Here is a 17,052-nt window from a genome sequence, read left to right as displayed (position 1 = left end):
AAGCATCTTTTTATAGTTTTGAACGACAAAGAAAATGTGTTATTTAAAATTTGTGAAATGATGTCGAGAATATATCAACAATATGGAAACTGAAACGCTTTCATTTTTTTGATTAGAATTGATACAAGAAGATCAAACCCGTGGACTCCTCCAAATCCAAATTTTTTTGTCGACATTCTGCAGGAAAGCGAGAAAGAAAACCTCTAGACATGCACCACGAGAAATGACGAAGAAGAATATTTCCAGCTAAGTAACAATTATTTTGATCAATTACCAATTCTGAACTTTCCAGCCTGTTTGCCGAGTGTGCTGTTACGAAGGACGAGGTATACGTCCTGAATATCAGCAGAGACAGAAGTTAAATAATTAATTTGAATCAGTAAGTGTAGGGTGGGGTGTCAGAGCATACATACATTGCTGCCATGTGTAATGGACTGTATTTTAGTGCCGCTGTCCCCATTCCTCCCCAAAAGACCCTGAAATTAAAATGAAATTGTCAGTCCTTAATAAAGTCAATAAACTTTATCTTTGCTAAGTTGGCAAGTTTGCTTTACTGTGTAATAGCGAGACTAATACCGCGGCAGTATTAATGTGGTTAAGAAGAGATGTGGCAGCTGTCTATGAGTGCATTCTGCACGAATTACGATCTGTCAGGATTTGGCAGAGAGGTTACTACTTGCAGACAGTCTCACCGTTCTGGGAAAGAATGTGGGAGCAACCGGCCGTGGATTTGTGGAAGAAGGCGACTCCGTGAGACAAAGAGCGTTCCCAGCGGCTTCGCTGCGTCATGCGGCTGGGTCACGCGAGCTCAGAAATGTACGCCAGCGTCCCAGTACGTCTGCAGTACGCAAGTGAAGTGGGTAAAATAAAGCACTGCGCCAGCTGTTGCTGCTGAGAGCACTTGGAGCAACGGCCGTTCCCCGTCGCCTCGTTAGCGATGTACAGTACGTTACAATCACAGCGTTCAGCCACCCACCCGAGAGAGAAACCTACTTCTCCGACTGGTGTCAGCCGCAAAGCTCGAAGAATTAATGACCCGTAGAGTGCATCAGAACCACTTGTCACACTTCGCGTGCGTGAATACAAACAGCAAAATGGGCTAATTTAAATGCATTAACTTTACGACAGCGTGATAGGCCATTGTACTTACAGTTGCCGGAGTTGTGTATCGCCTTGATCGCTTTCTTCATCTTCGTCAGGCCATCGCGGTCAAAGTCCAGCGTCTGAAACAGAAAATTTGAAATCAGTACAACTGTGGTCGCAACTACACTTTTAGGTACGTTGCTCGAGCCTTTTGTCTTTTTCCTTCTCTGGGTTTCAGTGCAGCAGAACTAACACAAACATTTTAATAGCCTAAACAATACGGAAAATTAGCATAATACAGTGAGGCACTCATAAAGCGCTAGCTGTTCCCGACCATGCGTTGCTCTGGCTCACTGTGGTTAAATGGAAAAGAAAAGAAAGAAAAACCACGTTTCAAAAAATGGCCTTGAGAACTATGGGACTTAACTGCTAGTCCCCTAGAACTACTTAAACCTAACTAACCTAAGGACAGCACACACATCCATGCCCAAGGCGGGATTCGAGCCTGCGACCGTAGCGGTCGCGCGGTTCCAGACTGTAGCGCCTAGAACCGCTCGGTCACCCCGGCCGGCAAAGCACGTTTCGAATATGTGTTGCATATGTTCTTATCTCCTTCTGCTCGCTTTTTCTGTCCACTTCCTCCTCCCTCTTTCTTTTATCCATCTCCTCCTTCTGCCCTCCCTCTCTCTGGCCATCTCTTACTTTCTTTTTTCCATGTCCATTTCCTCTCACCCCTCTATCCATCTCCTGTTCCCCCTCTCTCACCTTGAACCTTGTTTTGTTTATTACAATTGCAAATTCAGATTTTGTAGGGGCATTGTAATCATAAGCCGATAAGTCATAAATTCAACTTCTCTGTTTGCTAGCACTAAAGTAAATCGGTCAAGTACTTTTTGAGATCCTTGGTAACCCCGTAGACAGAGATTACATCACCGCAATCTATGTTGACAGCGTCGAGTCTTAATTACGTTAGCATTACAGTTTTTGCCACCCATAACCAACCACATCCACCCACCGCTACCGAAGCACTATTGCGCACAATACGAGACTTAAGGCTATTTCCATGCATAAATGCCATTGGTCTGCAGTGAACAGTTGTGGTTACAAAGTGAAATATACGGACACACGACCCACTTCCGACAAAGAGCACCGCAATAAGGTAGATGTTACCTTCATATAACTAAGTGATGGAGTGACTGCTTTTTATGTTCGACGAGATCAAATCAGGGTCCCAGGCTAGTGCGATAGAGCTGCTCTTCTTCCCTACACACATAAACGATCTGACAGATACGCTGACCAGCGATCTGCTACTGTTTGTGATGCTCAACTGTACGGGATAGCGTCGTCTTTCAGTGACTACAGGACGATACGTGATGACTTGAGTAGCATTTCTGTTTTGTGCGATGAATCGCGGCTTTCTCTAACTGTGCGAAAAACGTAAGCTAATGCAGACTAGTAGGAAACACAATGTTGTAATGTTACAATACAGTGTACGAGGCGTGCTGTTGCCACAGTCACATCGATTAAATGTCTAGGCCTAATATTTCATAACCGATTGAAATCGAACGAGCACGTACGGTCGGTTTGTAGGATAGGCGAACACTACGTCTACATCTACGTAACTACTCTGCTATTCACAATAAAGGGCCTGGCAGAGGATTCAAAGAACTACCTTCAAGCTGTCTCTCTACCGTTCCACTCTCGAAGGGCAAGCTGGAAAAACGAGCAATTAAATTTTTCTGTGCGAGCCCAGATTTATCTTATTTTATCGTAATGATTATTTCTCCCTATGTAGGTGGGTGCCAACAGAATGAAAACTTGTGATTGAAATTTCATGAGACGCAACGAAAAACGCCTTTGTTTTAATGATTGCTACTCCAATTCACGTATCATGTCTGTGACAGTCTCCCCTACTTCCCGATAATACAAAACGAGCTACCCTTCTTTGTACTTTTTCGATGTCATCCGTCAGTCCCACGTGATGCGGATCCCACACCGCACAGCAATACCCCAGAATAGGGCGGACAAGCGTGGTGTAAGCAGTCTCTTTAGTAGGCCTGTTGCACCTTCTAAGTGTTCTGTCAGTGAATCTGAGTCTTTGGGTTTCTCTACCCGCAATATTATCTATGTGATCGTTCCAATTTAGGTTATTCGTAATTGTAATCCGTAAGTATTTAGTTGAATTTACAGCCTTGAGATTTGTATGACTTACCGCGTAATCGAAATTTAGCTGATTTCTTTTAGTACTCATGTGAATAACTTCACACTTTTCCTTATTCGGGGTCAATTGCCACTTTTCGCACCATACAGATATCTTATCTAGATCATTTTGCAAGTCGCTTTGACCATCTGATGACTTTACAAGACGGTAAATGACAGCATCATCTGCAAACAATTTAAGACGGCTACTCAGATTGTCTTCTATGTCGTTAATATACATCAGGAACAATAGAGGGCCTGTAACACTTCCTTGGGGGACGCCAGATATTACTTCTGTTTTTCTCGATGACTTTCCGTCTATTGCTACGAACTGTCACCTTTCTGACAGGAAATCACGAATCCAGTCTCACAACTGAGGCGATACTCCGTAGGCACGCAGTTTGGTTAGAAGACGCTTGTGAGGAGTGGTGTCGAAAGCCTTCTGGAAATCTAAAAATATGGAATCGATTTGACATCCCCTGTCGATAGCACTTATTACTTCATGAGTATAAAGAGCTAGTTGTGTTTCACAAGAACGATATTTTCTGAAACCGTGCTCACTATGTGTCCATAAATCGTTTTCTTCGAGGTCTTCATAATGTTAGAATACAGTATATGTTCCAAAACCCTACTGCAAATCGACGTTAGTGATATAGGCCTGTAATTCAGCGGATTACTCCTATTTCCCTTTTTGGGTATTGGTGTGACTTGAGCAATCTTCCAGTCTTTAGGTACGGATCTTTCTTTGAACGTGTGGTTTAATATAACTGCTAAATATGGAGCTATTTTATCAGCATACTCTGAGAGGAACCTGACTGGTATACAATCCGGACCGGAGGCCTTGCCTTTATTAAGTGATTTAAGCTGCTTCGTTACTCCAAGGATATCTACTTCTATATTTCTCATCTTGGCAGTTGTTCTTGATTGGAAATCAGGAATATTTACTTCGTCTTCTTTGGTGAAGGAGTATCGGAAAACCGTGTTAAATAACAGAAGACTTCTAAATTTTTCTAGAATTTTTCCAATAATTCGCTCATCTATAACGGAGACTGCGTACAGAACACTTGTGTGAACCAATTTTCAGCACCGCTCGAGTGTTTGTGATGCCCACCTTGTCGAGTTAATGGAAGACATTGAAGCAGTTCACAGGCAGGTTGCTAGACTTTTTACCGGTAGATTCGATGAATACTGAAGTATTACCAAGATGCTTCGTGAACTCAAACCGGAATCTCTGGATGGAAGACTACATTCTTTTCGCGGAACACTACTGACAAAGTTTAGAGCACCGACATTTGTGGTTGTCTGTGGAACGATTCCACTACCAAACCAAAACAGCGCCGTCCCCCCCCCCCCCCCCTCCTCCCTCCCAAAAAAAAACCTTTTAGTTTTTTCCACGCATATTTAAAAACCATCAATTTTGTTCGTAGATATAAAAAAAATTAAGTACAGCCATATCATCGACTGACAAGTGATATTTCATGGAAAATTACATGGGTTAGCAAAATGATTAGCAAAGAACATTATGACTTTCGATCCTTTATCATGTGTCAGTTATTCATTCATTCATTCCAGAACAACAACAAATACCTAACTCGTACCTCACTTCTTTTTTCACTGGTTTTACGACACAGATGCTTCAGCACTGCAGCCGATGACTAGTGGGAGAGCGTACGAGATATCAATGTAGACGAACAGAGTATAGCAGTGTATAAGCACAGTAACAACTCCTGTAACACTATTAATCGGCCAAAGAATGCTTATTCGTGAGTTCTTATTTATTTACGCCACGGCTGGAATCAACCGAAACTCGGGAGCAGCAAAAGTACATACTGGATGGACAAGTAAATTACGTAATCTCAGCCCCCCACCGCCTACGTTTCTTGCTTCCTCCACGTCTCGTCTCGGTACAGTCCTCAATCGACAGAAATCGGGAAAATTTGAGGCCTTACTTCAGACAGCATACTTGTATTTGCTTCAGCACCCGCACGCCGACATTTGAGATTACGCAATACCGTAACGAAGTATCTGCAAAAGCTCCACTGTTGAACATGCGGGAACTGTGCAGGCGCATCTGTGTGAGCTAAGTGCACAGCTGCTGCACAAAACACGTTAGCGATTGACTGCTGTTCGGTAGGAGTCGCTTCTTCAGGATGCTGCAGAAATTAGAGTGCGACAACAGCGTGATTTACTGTCGTGGGGAGAGCGAAAGGCTGCTTCTTGTAGGCGGAAGATAGGAACACGACGGGTATGAGAACTCACGCGCCTTTCCCAGTTAATTCTTAAACCATTTCTCTTTGTTGGCTTTTTTCTGGCCAGTTTTTCCACCCAGTCTGTGCCTGCACCCTTGGCAGTGGGGCTATTTCGGCACGCCGTCGGTACAGCTCTGATTTCTACCAACGTACGTCTAGCTAACGCCTGCGAGAATAAAATAAGAAAACGAAACTTCCTGGCAGATCACAACTGTGTGCCGGACCGATAATCGAACTCGGGACCTTTGCCTTTCGCGGGCAAGTGCTCTACTGAAAAACACTGTGTGCGCTAAGATACACTGACCAGAAAAAATGAAACACCAAAAAATAATTAATGTGGAGTAATGAAATTTTGGGAATACATTTGTCTAGCTGATTTGTGTAAAGGATTAACACTGCAAGATCACAAGTTGATAAAAGAGCGAGATAAGCAATTGCAAATGTAAAACGCTGTTACGTTAATAACCGGTGTAACCGCCAGACTGTTGAATGCAAGCATACAAAGGTGCATGCATTGTGGTGTACAAGTGCCGGGGTTTGGGAGATGGAGTTCCATGCCTGCTGCACTTGTCGTTCAATACAGAGAGCGTTAATGCTGGAAGTGGATGACGCTGGAGTTGTCGTCCGATGGTGTCCCATATCTGTTCGATTGGAGACAGATCTGGCGATCTAGTGGGTCAAGGCAACTTGTCTGTACTCTGTGGAGCATGTTGGGTTACAGCAGTGGTATGTGGACGAGCGTTATCATTATGCCTTCCCACCCAATAACACCAGGACCACCAAATCGAGGCTCCTCGTCAAGGTTCCTGTATGCATCACGTGCATCCACCTCTCGCCAGCTGAGGGTCCTTAATGCACCCAGGAGCAAACAGAGCAGCCACAGACATACCAGGGTACGTTTTGTCCTTTGCAGTGGTTGCTTTGTCCGCTTGTTACTCCAGGGTGGCCAGCGATGGTAGGAAGCGAATCGGGGCAGTGGAAGTGAGGTTTTTCTATTCTGTTGCGAAAAATGCAGCAGCTGTCGACAAACATTCGTGCGTGTTTGAGTTCGCGTCCGCGAGCACTTGCCTGCACGCTTGGCGGTCCGTGTAGCCAGCCGCCCTTGGACGCTACTCGAGGCGTCGCGTGCCTGAGGAGAGACCCCCGCTATCGACCTGCATGCGCCATTATCGATACTCGGCGGCTACTCTCCAGCCCCGGCCGCGTCCCACGTTCCCCGCTTCAAGACTTTCTGCTGCCGCAGCAGGTCGCGCGCTTCCTTGGCGCTGCTGAATTTACGTAGACGGGAAGAACCCGGCAAGTGCCGTAACCCTGTTTCTCAAAACAAGCGACACATGTCTCCACTTCGCCGTAGATATTCGACCGTTTCTGAGAATGTGACAAAGTGTTCGATTAATTTTGATGCCTTTAAACGCGCGATAACGTCAACCGCAATGGTGGCGCAGTGGCTAGCGTTAGGGCTCTAACTTTTGCGCCTCATGTTTGAAACCGGATTATTGTGTTTATACATTTTATTTAATTTATTTTGTTTCATTTATCTACTCAAGGCCGTAGCACGTTCCTACACGAACGATTCTTGTGAAGTTAGGAGATACAAGGGCGTTACATTAATTGTAAAATTACAACTGGGTTTCACGATATGTCATACGTTAATTAGATAGTATGTGTACGTATGGTTTTCTCGAGGGCTACAATCGTTTAAGGGGCTCCGGAACGCCCTATACTTGCAATGTTAAAATAACGCTTATAAATTACATCTTTCCTCACAAAGTATTTGAGGTAGGAAGTTGAACTTTTTACAGATTATTTATTGGAATATGGGCTACAACTTAACACATGGATTTTACAAAATTTTAGTTCAGTTATTAAAGATGATTTTTTTTCAATTGTAATGAAAATTCACAACATTTCTTTGCAATTTTTTATTTATATATTCAAAAATATACAGTTTTTTGGAAAAAGGCTGTGTTAAATTATGAAGATGGTACTGTGTAACATTTACTGAAAGTTTGAAACAAATATGTATGGAAGATCCTTAGAAAACATGTAATTAGTATGAGAAAATAAAAGTTTTGGGAATCGAGCGACAAAGATTGGATTAACTTTTTAGTGCATTCCAGGTCCATAGGATGGATTATCTTCATCCTCTGCAAACTCTTCCTCCAGCTTCCTCTTGTTCCTCCTCCTGTTTACTCTTGCTTGTATTTCTAGACTCTTTACAGCCCTGTCTGCAGCCCGAAGGCGTTCCTTGTCTAAAGCAAGCATCGCTCGTTGTTGTGTTCGTAGGTTTTGCTACCATTTTCTTCAGTTGCAGTTACTGCAACACTGTTCCAAAAGGTGGTCATGTATGAACACTTATCACATTTCAGTTGTATTTCACTAGCAAGTCCTTCGTGCTTTATTATGGAGAGTTCCAGACCAACTTCACTACAATGAATACATCTTACACAGTTTGAAAAAATTCCTTTGAGAACCGACATATCAAATATTTCATTCACATCCGATTCGCCCATAAAACATTCATAGTTTTCACTCATTGAACCAAGCTTCTTCTGTGAAGTATTTTCTTTACCACTTTGACTGCTATGGGCAGGTGTACTTGAGATGTTAGGTTCACTCACTTGGTTATCGTCTTTATTGTTTACAGTAATAAATGGTTCAAATGGCTCTGAGCACTATGGGACTTAACATCTGTGGTCATCAGTCCCCTAGAACTTAGAACTACTTAAACCTAACTAACCTAAGGACATCACACACATCCATGCCCGAGGCAGGATTCGAACCTGCGACCGTAGCAGTCCCGCGGTTCCGGACTGAGCGCCTGAACCACTAGACCACCGCGGCCGGCTTACAGTAATAACACATACCTTTGGCTTTACAACATTTCTCCTTTCCTTAAAAGCCTTCAGAGGATTTCTAATAAGTTTACTTTTACTCATTATTGTACTTCAACAAAACAGAGACTCAAGAAACAGAATTAATTACGAATATTTTCGAGATAACGACAGAGTAAATAAACATGAAACAATCGACAATCACGCCAGCGATATATATTGAACCATCACAGGTTAGCCACAACACATACTTTATCTCACATCACTAAAATGTACCTGATGAACACGGACGTTAATAATAACACCATTTGACAGCAGTTTAACAGCGCCACAGTGGGTCACGCCCATGTAGAACACATTTAAAAAAAAATTTAAAAATAGTTGTAGTCTTCGGAATTGAATAAATTATATATCTATTAAAAGGTAATAGTCTGCAGATTCAGAAAACGCAAAAAAGTAAAAATTGAACTTTTCATGATTTTGAGCCTTTCCGGAGCCCCTTAAAAGTCTCGTATTCTTATCAGGGGCGTTCAATAAGTAATGCTACACTATTTTTTCGAGGCGAATTGCCATTCAGAAAACGCGGAAGATGTGGGACATCTTCGAATATTCCCTCTCCAGCCCCTATGCTTTCATGAAGTTCCAATAGGTCGCGGCGCTATACGTAGCTTACAAAGCGGCGTCGCCAACGGAGGTGCATTCCAAGCAGAGTGTTCCTTTTAGCAGGAAACCAGATCATCTCAGATATTCATAGACGCTGGCAGAATGTCTATGGAGACCTGGCAGTGAACAAAAGCACGGTGAGCCGCTGAGCGAGGCGTCTGTCATCAATGCAGCAAGATCGCGCAAAGAGTCCGATCTCCCGCGTGCCAGCCAGCCTCACACGGCTGTGGCTCCCGCAAAGACGAAACGTGCGGACACTCTCCTTCGAAGTGATCTACGGATCAAAATCTGACACCTCGCTGCACAACTGGACGTCACTGTTGGTAGTGCTGAATCACTCGACCACTAGATGGGGTGTGGCCACTGCGTACTTCGGCGCCTAACTGAAGACCATAAAGAGCGACGAGGGGCCGTCTGCGCAGAATTGCTTCCGCGTTACGAGGCTGATCGTGACAGTTTTTTGTCGAAGATCGTTACAGGCGGAGGAACGTGGATTCATCACTTCGAACCGAAAACGAAACGGGAGTCCATGGAGCTATGCCACAGCACTTCTCCTCCGGAGAAAACTTTGAAAGCCGCACCCTCAGCTGGTAAAGTCATGTCTACTCGGACTTTGAAGGGCTTATTCAGTTTGATGTATTCCCTGGTGGTGCAACGATCAACTCTAAAGTGTATTGTGCTACGCTCAGGAAATTGAAGAAAGACCAGCCTGTCCGTCGCCACAAAAACGCAAACGAACATCATCTCCATGCAACGCAAGGCCTCTCACAAGCCTGCGCACCGGAGAGGGAATCACAAAACTTCACTGGACTGTTCTTCCTCGTCCACCCTAAAGTGTGGTTCTCGCACCTTCTGACTTCCGTCCGTTCGTCCCAAAGAATGATACAATCCGCGGGAAGCAATACGTGAATGATAGGGAAGTTATTGATGCAGCAAGACATTAGCTCCGACGTCGATCAGCAGATGGTACCGTCCAGGCACACAAGCCGTCCCAGTAAGGTGGCGTGAGTCCGCCGCACTGACTGGACATCATGTTAGAGAACAGGATTTGTAGCCAAAAGAGTGGCGAATAATATTATGTATGGGAATCCTGAAAAAAAAAAAAACCTGCTTTCACAAAAAACTTTTTGCATTAATGAACGCCCCTCGTATATTTCATTCTTGTATTTTTATTCTTACATGTTTATTCTTCAGGAACATGTGGGGCATTCACTTGGATTATGCCGACCGTAGAAGTTCCGAAGACTACGGGCATCATACGAAAGCAGGTTTGCCACAGTGATATTTCGTCCTATGAATCTCGCTTGCGAAAGAAACTTTATTAACATTGCTGCAGATTTCACACGTTGGAAATAACTTCGCGGAAAACCACCAGTAACGGATCACTTTGCCGAAAACTGGAGCGTGCAGTTGGTTGTGAATCAAGATACACTACAGGAATTGCACCGAAAAAAAATTCAAATTAATTTCTCATTCATTTATTCTTTCATTTCTGTTTATTCACAAGATGTACCATCAGAGGACGAATTAGGAGAACGTTATTTCAATATACATTCGAAAACTTTCGTATGGTAATCTTCTACGGACGTGGGTTAATAAAGGGAAAACTACAAACAAAATAATAATCGGGTTTCGAACAAGGGGGCACAATTGTGAAACTGCGACGCTAGCTACTATGCCCCGGCTTGGTTGAATTATGTACCCTCTAAAATGCACATAGAGTACCTCGAAACTTTTGACAGTCGTTTTCTAAGAATGACAGTCGTTTTCTATGAAACGATCACGTATCTACAGGTAAGTCGGCTAAGTTTGATGTCACTTCCACTGAGCGATGTTTCTGGGAAATCGGGTTATGGCATTTTTTGTGTTCTCCTAGTTAGAGAGCAACACCAAGCACGTCAATATGCGCTAAAGAAACTTTTAAACTCCGAGAGAAATTTAATTTCTCCATGTCGGAAAGTCCGTCGAAAACGCTTTCTTGATCTGTTCCTCCCAATGAAATGCTTTACGTTCGTTTGCCTTTATTTGGTCACTCGTTGCGAAGTGATCTGATATTTTTCTCGCAGTTTTAAATTTAAATTGTCAAGAGTTTCGTAATATAACCGTGTCGATCAAATCTTGCACCATTGGACCCAGATAGCAACCGTGTGTCTTGATTTTTAGCTATTAAGGAATAACCTACTTTTTCCTTCGATTGCCAGAATTGTTCAAGAATCTTGGCGACGATAACCAGCATACTTGCTACAGTAGGTCGAACGAGAACATCCCCTTGAGAAAGCGGAGAACTGTCACTGATATAAATCCGGATATTTAATAAAATTACATACATTTTTGCGATGTGTCAATCCATTTCACATGTTTTGTACGTTTGCATATAATACTTCTTGATAGGTAATGGAACGTAGATTTCAATTCGTTTCCTTAACATAACCATTGTTTTTTTTCACATCATAGAAGGAGCACTAAATGTAGCTACAGAATTAATTTAGATCGTGGTTTTGCACAAGTTAAAAAGCACAGTTAAATATATTTTGCCCACCATTTGTGTTATATCAGCAAATTAGTTCCGATAACAACTCAAAAGCGTTGAAATCCCTTATAAAGATACTAGACAATGAACTTCTTTTCTTCTGTAGCAAAAGCGAAATGATGCGCATGTCAAACAAATCGATTCAGACAAAGCCTATCTTTTTTTGGTAGCTGCACGCCGAACTGTTAGTGACATTAGACGCTGACCCTCGAAAAGAGAGCTACGGTACCCACGGGTAGAAGCGCCTGAAGTAAGCGTGGATTTCACTCGCTAATTAGCCAGTGAAAACCAAAGGCCAGTTCAGCTACATATTCGAAGAGCCATGGTTATACAGTACACACATCGTTTTGTAGCATGGATGAGAAGAAAAAATATTGGTCGTTACACACCTCTAGGCTACGCCGTCGTCACAGCGACACTTACGACTTCCACTCCACTAAATGTTTACCTGATGGATAGCATCTGCAGTGCTGCGAGGTTGTTTGAAGATGATGGAATACTGTACAGGAAGGCGACATTGCCACAAACCTGTTACGAAATACGAATGTGGTTTGATAAGCCCGCTAAATTTCCATGAAGAAATGGAACATTTTTGTTACGCCTTCATGGTTGGTAAGCTTGATTATTCCAAGGATCCTATAAAGAATGTACAGCGTACAGTTCATTGTTGACAGCCGTCTGAATTGGTCATCGTGTCGACTGTGATTGAAAATGGAGAAAACTGAGTTTCGTGCTGTTATAATAAATTTTAGTTTGAAGGGCTGGACTGCCACACAAATCAAAGTAGAACTGGATGAAGTTCACGCGACCTCTGCACGAAAATTTAAGACCATTTACGATTGGATTAATGAATTTCAACGCGGCCAGACAAGCATCAAAGACGAAGCGCGCTCCGGCAGTCCACTTGAGATCACTACAAATGAAATCACTGACAAAATCCATCATGTGCTAATGCAAGACCGCTGAATAGAAATTTGTAAGACTGCTCAGACAGTAGGCATCTCAACGGTGCGAGTTGACAGTGAAGAAGCTGTGTGCGAGCTGGCTGCCGCGACTGCTCACAATCGATCAAAATCTCATCCAGCACAACATTTGAACACAATGTCTGGCGATGTTTAATCGCAATTTGCAAAACTTTTTGCGCCGATTTGTGACTGCAGATGAAATCTGGACACACCACTACACGACGGAGTCAAAACGACAAACAAAACACTGGGCAAAGTCTGGTGGCAGTGCACCAGAGAAGGCAAAGACCGTTTTGTCAGGTGGTCAAGTGACGGCCACTGTTTTTTGGGTTTTCCAAGCAATAATCCTCGTGGATTAATTGTAAAAAGGTAGAACCGTAACTGGAGTCGAATAACTAAGGTTGGTATACAAAAAAGTTCTCGCCACTTGGATAATGCACCATCCCTCACATCAGCGATAACAATGGCGAAAGTGCATTAAATGGGCTTTGAATTGGTTCCTTATCCACCCTATTCATTGGTCTTAGCCACAGTGACTTCTTCCAGCTCTCCAACTTGAAATTTTGGCTTGGTGGGAAGAATTTTTCATCAAATGAGGAACTGATAGCAGCCGTCAACGAGTATTTTTTAGAATTTGACAGAATCTATTTTCCGATGTGATGAAAAAGGCGTAGGATCGATGGACGTAGTCTATATCACTCAAAGGAGATTGTCTCGAGAAGTAAAGTGAGTTGTTTACGAATCAAACATTTTTACTTGCTTTTCTACGAGATTTATCATACAACCCACTTTTTATAGTATTAGTTGATATGTTTTTGATCTGTTGTCACTCTTGTGTTGGCTAAGCTTTCTTTAATACTATAAATAATGCACCTACGTCTACACACATACTTGCAATCTACCATACGGTGCATGGCGAAGGGTACCTTGTACCACTGCTAGTCATTCCCTATCCTGTTCCTCTCGGATATGGAGCGACCCAGAAACAGGACTTGTAAGGAGGCGTACAGACAGCTAACTTTTCTTATCTTCCAGAATGAAATTTTCACTCTGCAGTGGTGTGTGCGCTGATACGGAACTTGCTGGCTGATCAAAAATGTGTGCCGGACCGAGACTCGAACTCGGGACCTTTCCTTTTGCGGGCAAGTGCATTCTGGAAACATCCCTCAGGCTGTGGCTAAGCCATGTCTCCGCAGTATCCTTTCTTCGAGGAGTGCTAGTTCTGCAAGGTTCGCAGAAGAGCTTCTGTGAAGTTTGGAAGGTAGGAGACGAGGTACCGTCGTGATTAAAGCTGCGAGGGCGGGTCGTGAGTTGTGCTTGGGTAGCTCAGATGGTAGAGCACTTGCCCGCCATAGACGAAGGTCCCGAGTTCGAGTCTCGGTCCGGCGCAAGTTTTAATCTGGCAGGAAGTTTCAACTAGTACCACATACACTTCAGAACAAGGACTGAGTGATACTAATTATTCTGGGTACAGCACTTGTAAGTAGGCAGTTTAGGTTTTTTTATTGGTAACGCCACTTCTGTATAAAAATCACTGGCTGTGCTGTGTGCAGTCTGTGTCTAGTTTGCATTGTTGTCTGCCATTGTAGTGTTGGGCAGCGGCAGCTGGATGTGAACAGCGCGTAGCGTTGCGCAGTTGGAGGTGAGCCGCCAGCAGTGGTGGATGTGGGGAGAGAGATGGCGGAGTTTTGTAATTTGTCATGAACTGCTATATATATTATGACTATTAAGGTAAATACAGTGTTTGTTCTCTATTAAAATCTTTCATTTGCTAACTATGCCTATCAGTAGTTAGTGCCTTCCGTAGTTTGAATCTTTTATTTAGCTGGCAGTAGTAGTGCTCGCTGTATTGCATTTTTAGTGTAATATTCTTTCTGCTTGAGCTTTGTCATGTTTAGGTTTATAGCACTTGCTGCTGCTGGTTGCCAGGCATAGTGCTACTGAATTTTAATTTGTGTTACTCTTCTAAGACAGTTTACTACTGATTTATTTTTCTTGTTTGCTGCACATTGCCTTATATTAGTTGTAATATTGCAATTGCTTTGCTAATTTCTATAATGCTGCTTGCTTCGCAAATCTGCATTTTTTTTCATTGCTGTTTGCGTTAATTGTTTTGTGCTGCTGCATTGCCTCGTCCCTTAGTTTAGCATCTGAGCTCACTAGATTTAAGTTAGCTTAAGAGGGGGTAGACTATATAAGAAACTGATTATGGACAATAGGGAAAAAATGCATTGAGAAGTTATATGAAAACGATTTGGGCCAAAATGAGTATTGTACACTGAGAAATAATTATTGTGAAAGAAATATGAATAGAATACAGAAAGCAGGTATAGATAGCACTTTTTGAAATAATGAAGAACGAAGGGAGATCTCCAAGAAGTAAAGAAAGTTTTGTTTGCAAGATACTGCAGTAAAACAAACCCTGTCCTTTCCCTTTCTGTTATTCCGCTGTGTTTGTCTACTCTTGTATATTTATGTTCTTCCTGTCTTTATATGTTTACCTCATAAGATTTATGTTGTAGAATTTTTCTCATACTCAGCTACATGAACTATGATGAGGAATACTGTTATCCTCAAATGTAATTTGCATTAATAATATGTTATTTACTTTGTAAAGATGTTAGACATTATTAATTCTGTTCTGTTTTAATGCTCATGTGTGAAGTTGATGTTTCCAAAGCTATTCTGATCTTTTATGTATTTACTTATGTCATAATTCCTGTAACACTGATGTATATGTTATTTCGATTCTTTTGTAAAGCCTGTGTTACTACAAATGTTACCTGTATCGTTATGTTCTTTAATGATGTATTTTGTACCTTTGTAATTGTATTATCATGTTATAAAATTGTAATTGTCACCAGTTCATCATATTATTAACTTGTAAGTTACATTTCACTGCACACGTTTCTGTTAGTCATAGTATATGGACAATATGTGAGAAGTAGGGACTGTTAGTGTTTGCACGTGTGTTAATAATTCAGCAAGGGACTGGATAACAGCAATGCTGGTTATAAGGACAATTCCAAAAACTTTGTGAGTGCACAAGTGGTGGTTATGGACTTGCTACATTATCCGCAAGACTCTTCAATGGTGATTGTGCACCTGCACAGTCACAACAGATGGCTGCTGGCCGTCTCTACAAGGACTACAGTGGGTCTGCATCTTTGATGACCCACCAATACCATTATTTCTACAAGGACTACAGTGGATCTACACCTTTGCTGACTCACCAGTACCATTATTTCTACAAGTACTGCAGTGGTTCTGCACCTCTGGTGGCCCACCAATACTGTAATCTCTACCAGGACTACAGTGGGTCTGCTCTGTGATGACCTACCTACCAATACTCTTCAAAATTTCGACTGACTCTGCTGTGGGTTTGCTCTGTTGTGGACCAATACCTGTCTGCATGTCAAGAGTCAGCACTGTTTTTCTGTTGGAAGGACAACACTACTTCTTCAAGACTGCATGGAAATCCACTACTTCCGTGTGCATTTTCTTTTACTGTTCAGACTTTGAAAAAAAAAGAAAAACACTGTAATTTTACTGTGATGAATCAGGACTGTCTTTATAGACTGTGAGAAAATTTTAGCTTTTGACCAACACTGTATCAATAAGTGTGTGCATTTGATATCTTTGTTATTGTAATTATGAAAAATTTTATCAAATCATTATTGGCCACTGCCCAAAACAATTTGTAAAATTTTTTGTGGGGAGCATGGGGGCTATGTAAGTAGGCAATTTAGGTTTTTTTTGGTAACGCCACCTCTGTATAAAAATCACTGGCTGTGCTGTGTGCAGTCTGTGTCTAGTTTGCATTGTTGTCTGCCATTGTAGTGTTGGGCAGCGGCAGCTGGATGTGAACAGCGCGTAGCGTTGCGCAGTTGGAGGTGAGCCGCCAGCAGTGGTGGATATGGGGAGAGAGATGGCGGAGTTTTGTAATTTGTCATGAACTGCTATATATATTACGACTATTGAGGTAAATACATTGTTTGTTCTCTATTAAAATCTTTCATTTACTAACTATCCCTATCAGTAGTTAGTGCCTTCCGTAGTTTGAATCTTTTATTTAGCTGGCAGTAGTGGTGCTCGCTGTATTGCAGTAGTTCGAGTAACCAAGATTTTTGTGAGGTAAGTGATTTGTGAAACGTATAGGTTAATGTTAGTCAGGGCCATTCTTTTGTAGGGATTTTTGAAAGTCAGATTGCGTTGCGCTAAAAATATTGTGTGTCAGGTTAAGGACAGTCGTGTATAATTGTTCAAAGGGGACGTTTCACACTACTTCGAAACAGCGTATGGTGACAGGTAGACAGTACGTCTGCAAGTGGATGACGAGAATTTCAAGCGAGTCACGGAATTCAAAAATGTGTGGGAACCACTCTCTTAGGAACTACACCAAGTGGAACGTTGATCCAATTAATCACGCATGTGCCATTCATATCTGGCAGGAATGGCTGTATCGCAATAGTGTGCGAGTGCACAATGTACCAAGGAACCCTCTCAACCGAGTGCTCCACATATATGAG

At 42.4% G+C, this 17,052-nt stretch overlaps 1 protein-coding gene across 4 annotated transcripts in view; it reads right to left on the bottom strand.

The window, feature by feature from the left end:
- Nucleotides 1-17,052, bottom strand: part of LOC124790019 (arfGAP with SH3 domain, ANK repeat and PH domain-containing protein) — a 679,824-nt gene that overhangs the window by 306,066 nt on the left and 356,706 nt on the right. For 3 of the 4 annotated variants that reach the window (XM_047257590.1, XM_047257597.1, XM_047257583.1), the window contains exon 2: nucleotides 1,151-1,223. In XM_047257590.1, coding sequence (XP_047113546.1) covers nucleotides 1,151-1,190 — 40 coding nt within the window. In that variant the 5' untranslated portion in view covers nucleotides 1,191-1,223. Of the gene's footprint in view, nucleotides 1-1,150; nucleotides 1,224-13,060; nucleotides 13,065-17,052 lie in introns of those variants that run through there. The other variant, XM_047257575.1, reaches the window with a different exon arrangement.

This window comes from Schistocerca piceifrons, chromosome 1 (genome assembly GCF_021461385.2).
Source record: "Schistocerca piceifrons isolate TAMUIC-IGC-003096 chromosome 1, iqSchPice1.1, whole genome shotgun sequence".
NCBI classification, from domain to species: Eukaryota; Metazoa; Arthropoda; class Insecta; order Orthoptera; family Acrididae; genus Schistocerca; species Schistocerca piceifrons.
This window is presented reverse-complemented; position numbering and strand designations above follow the sequence as displayed.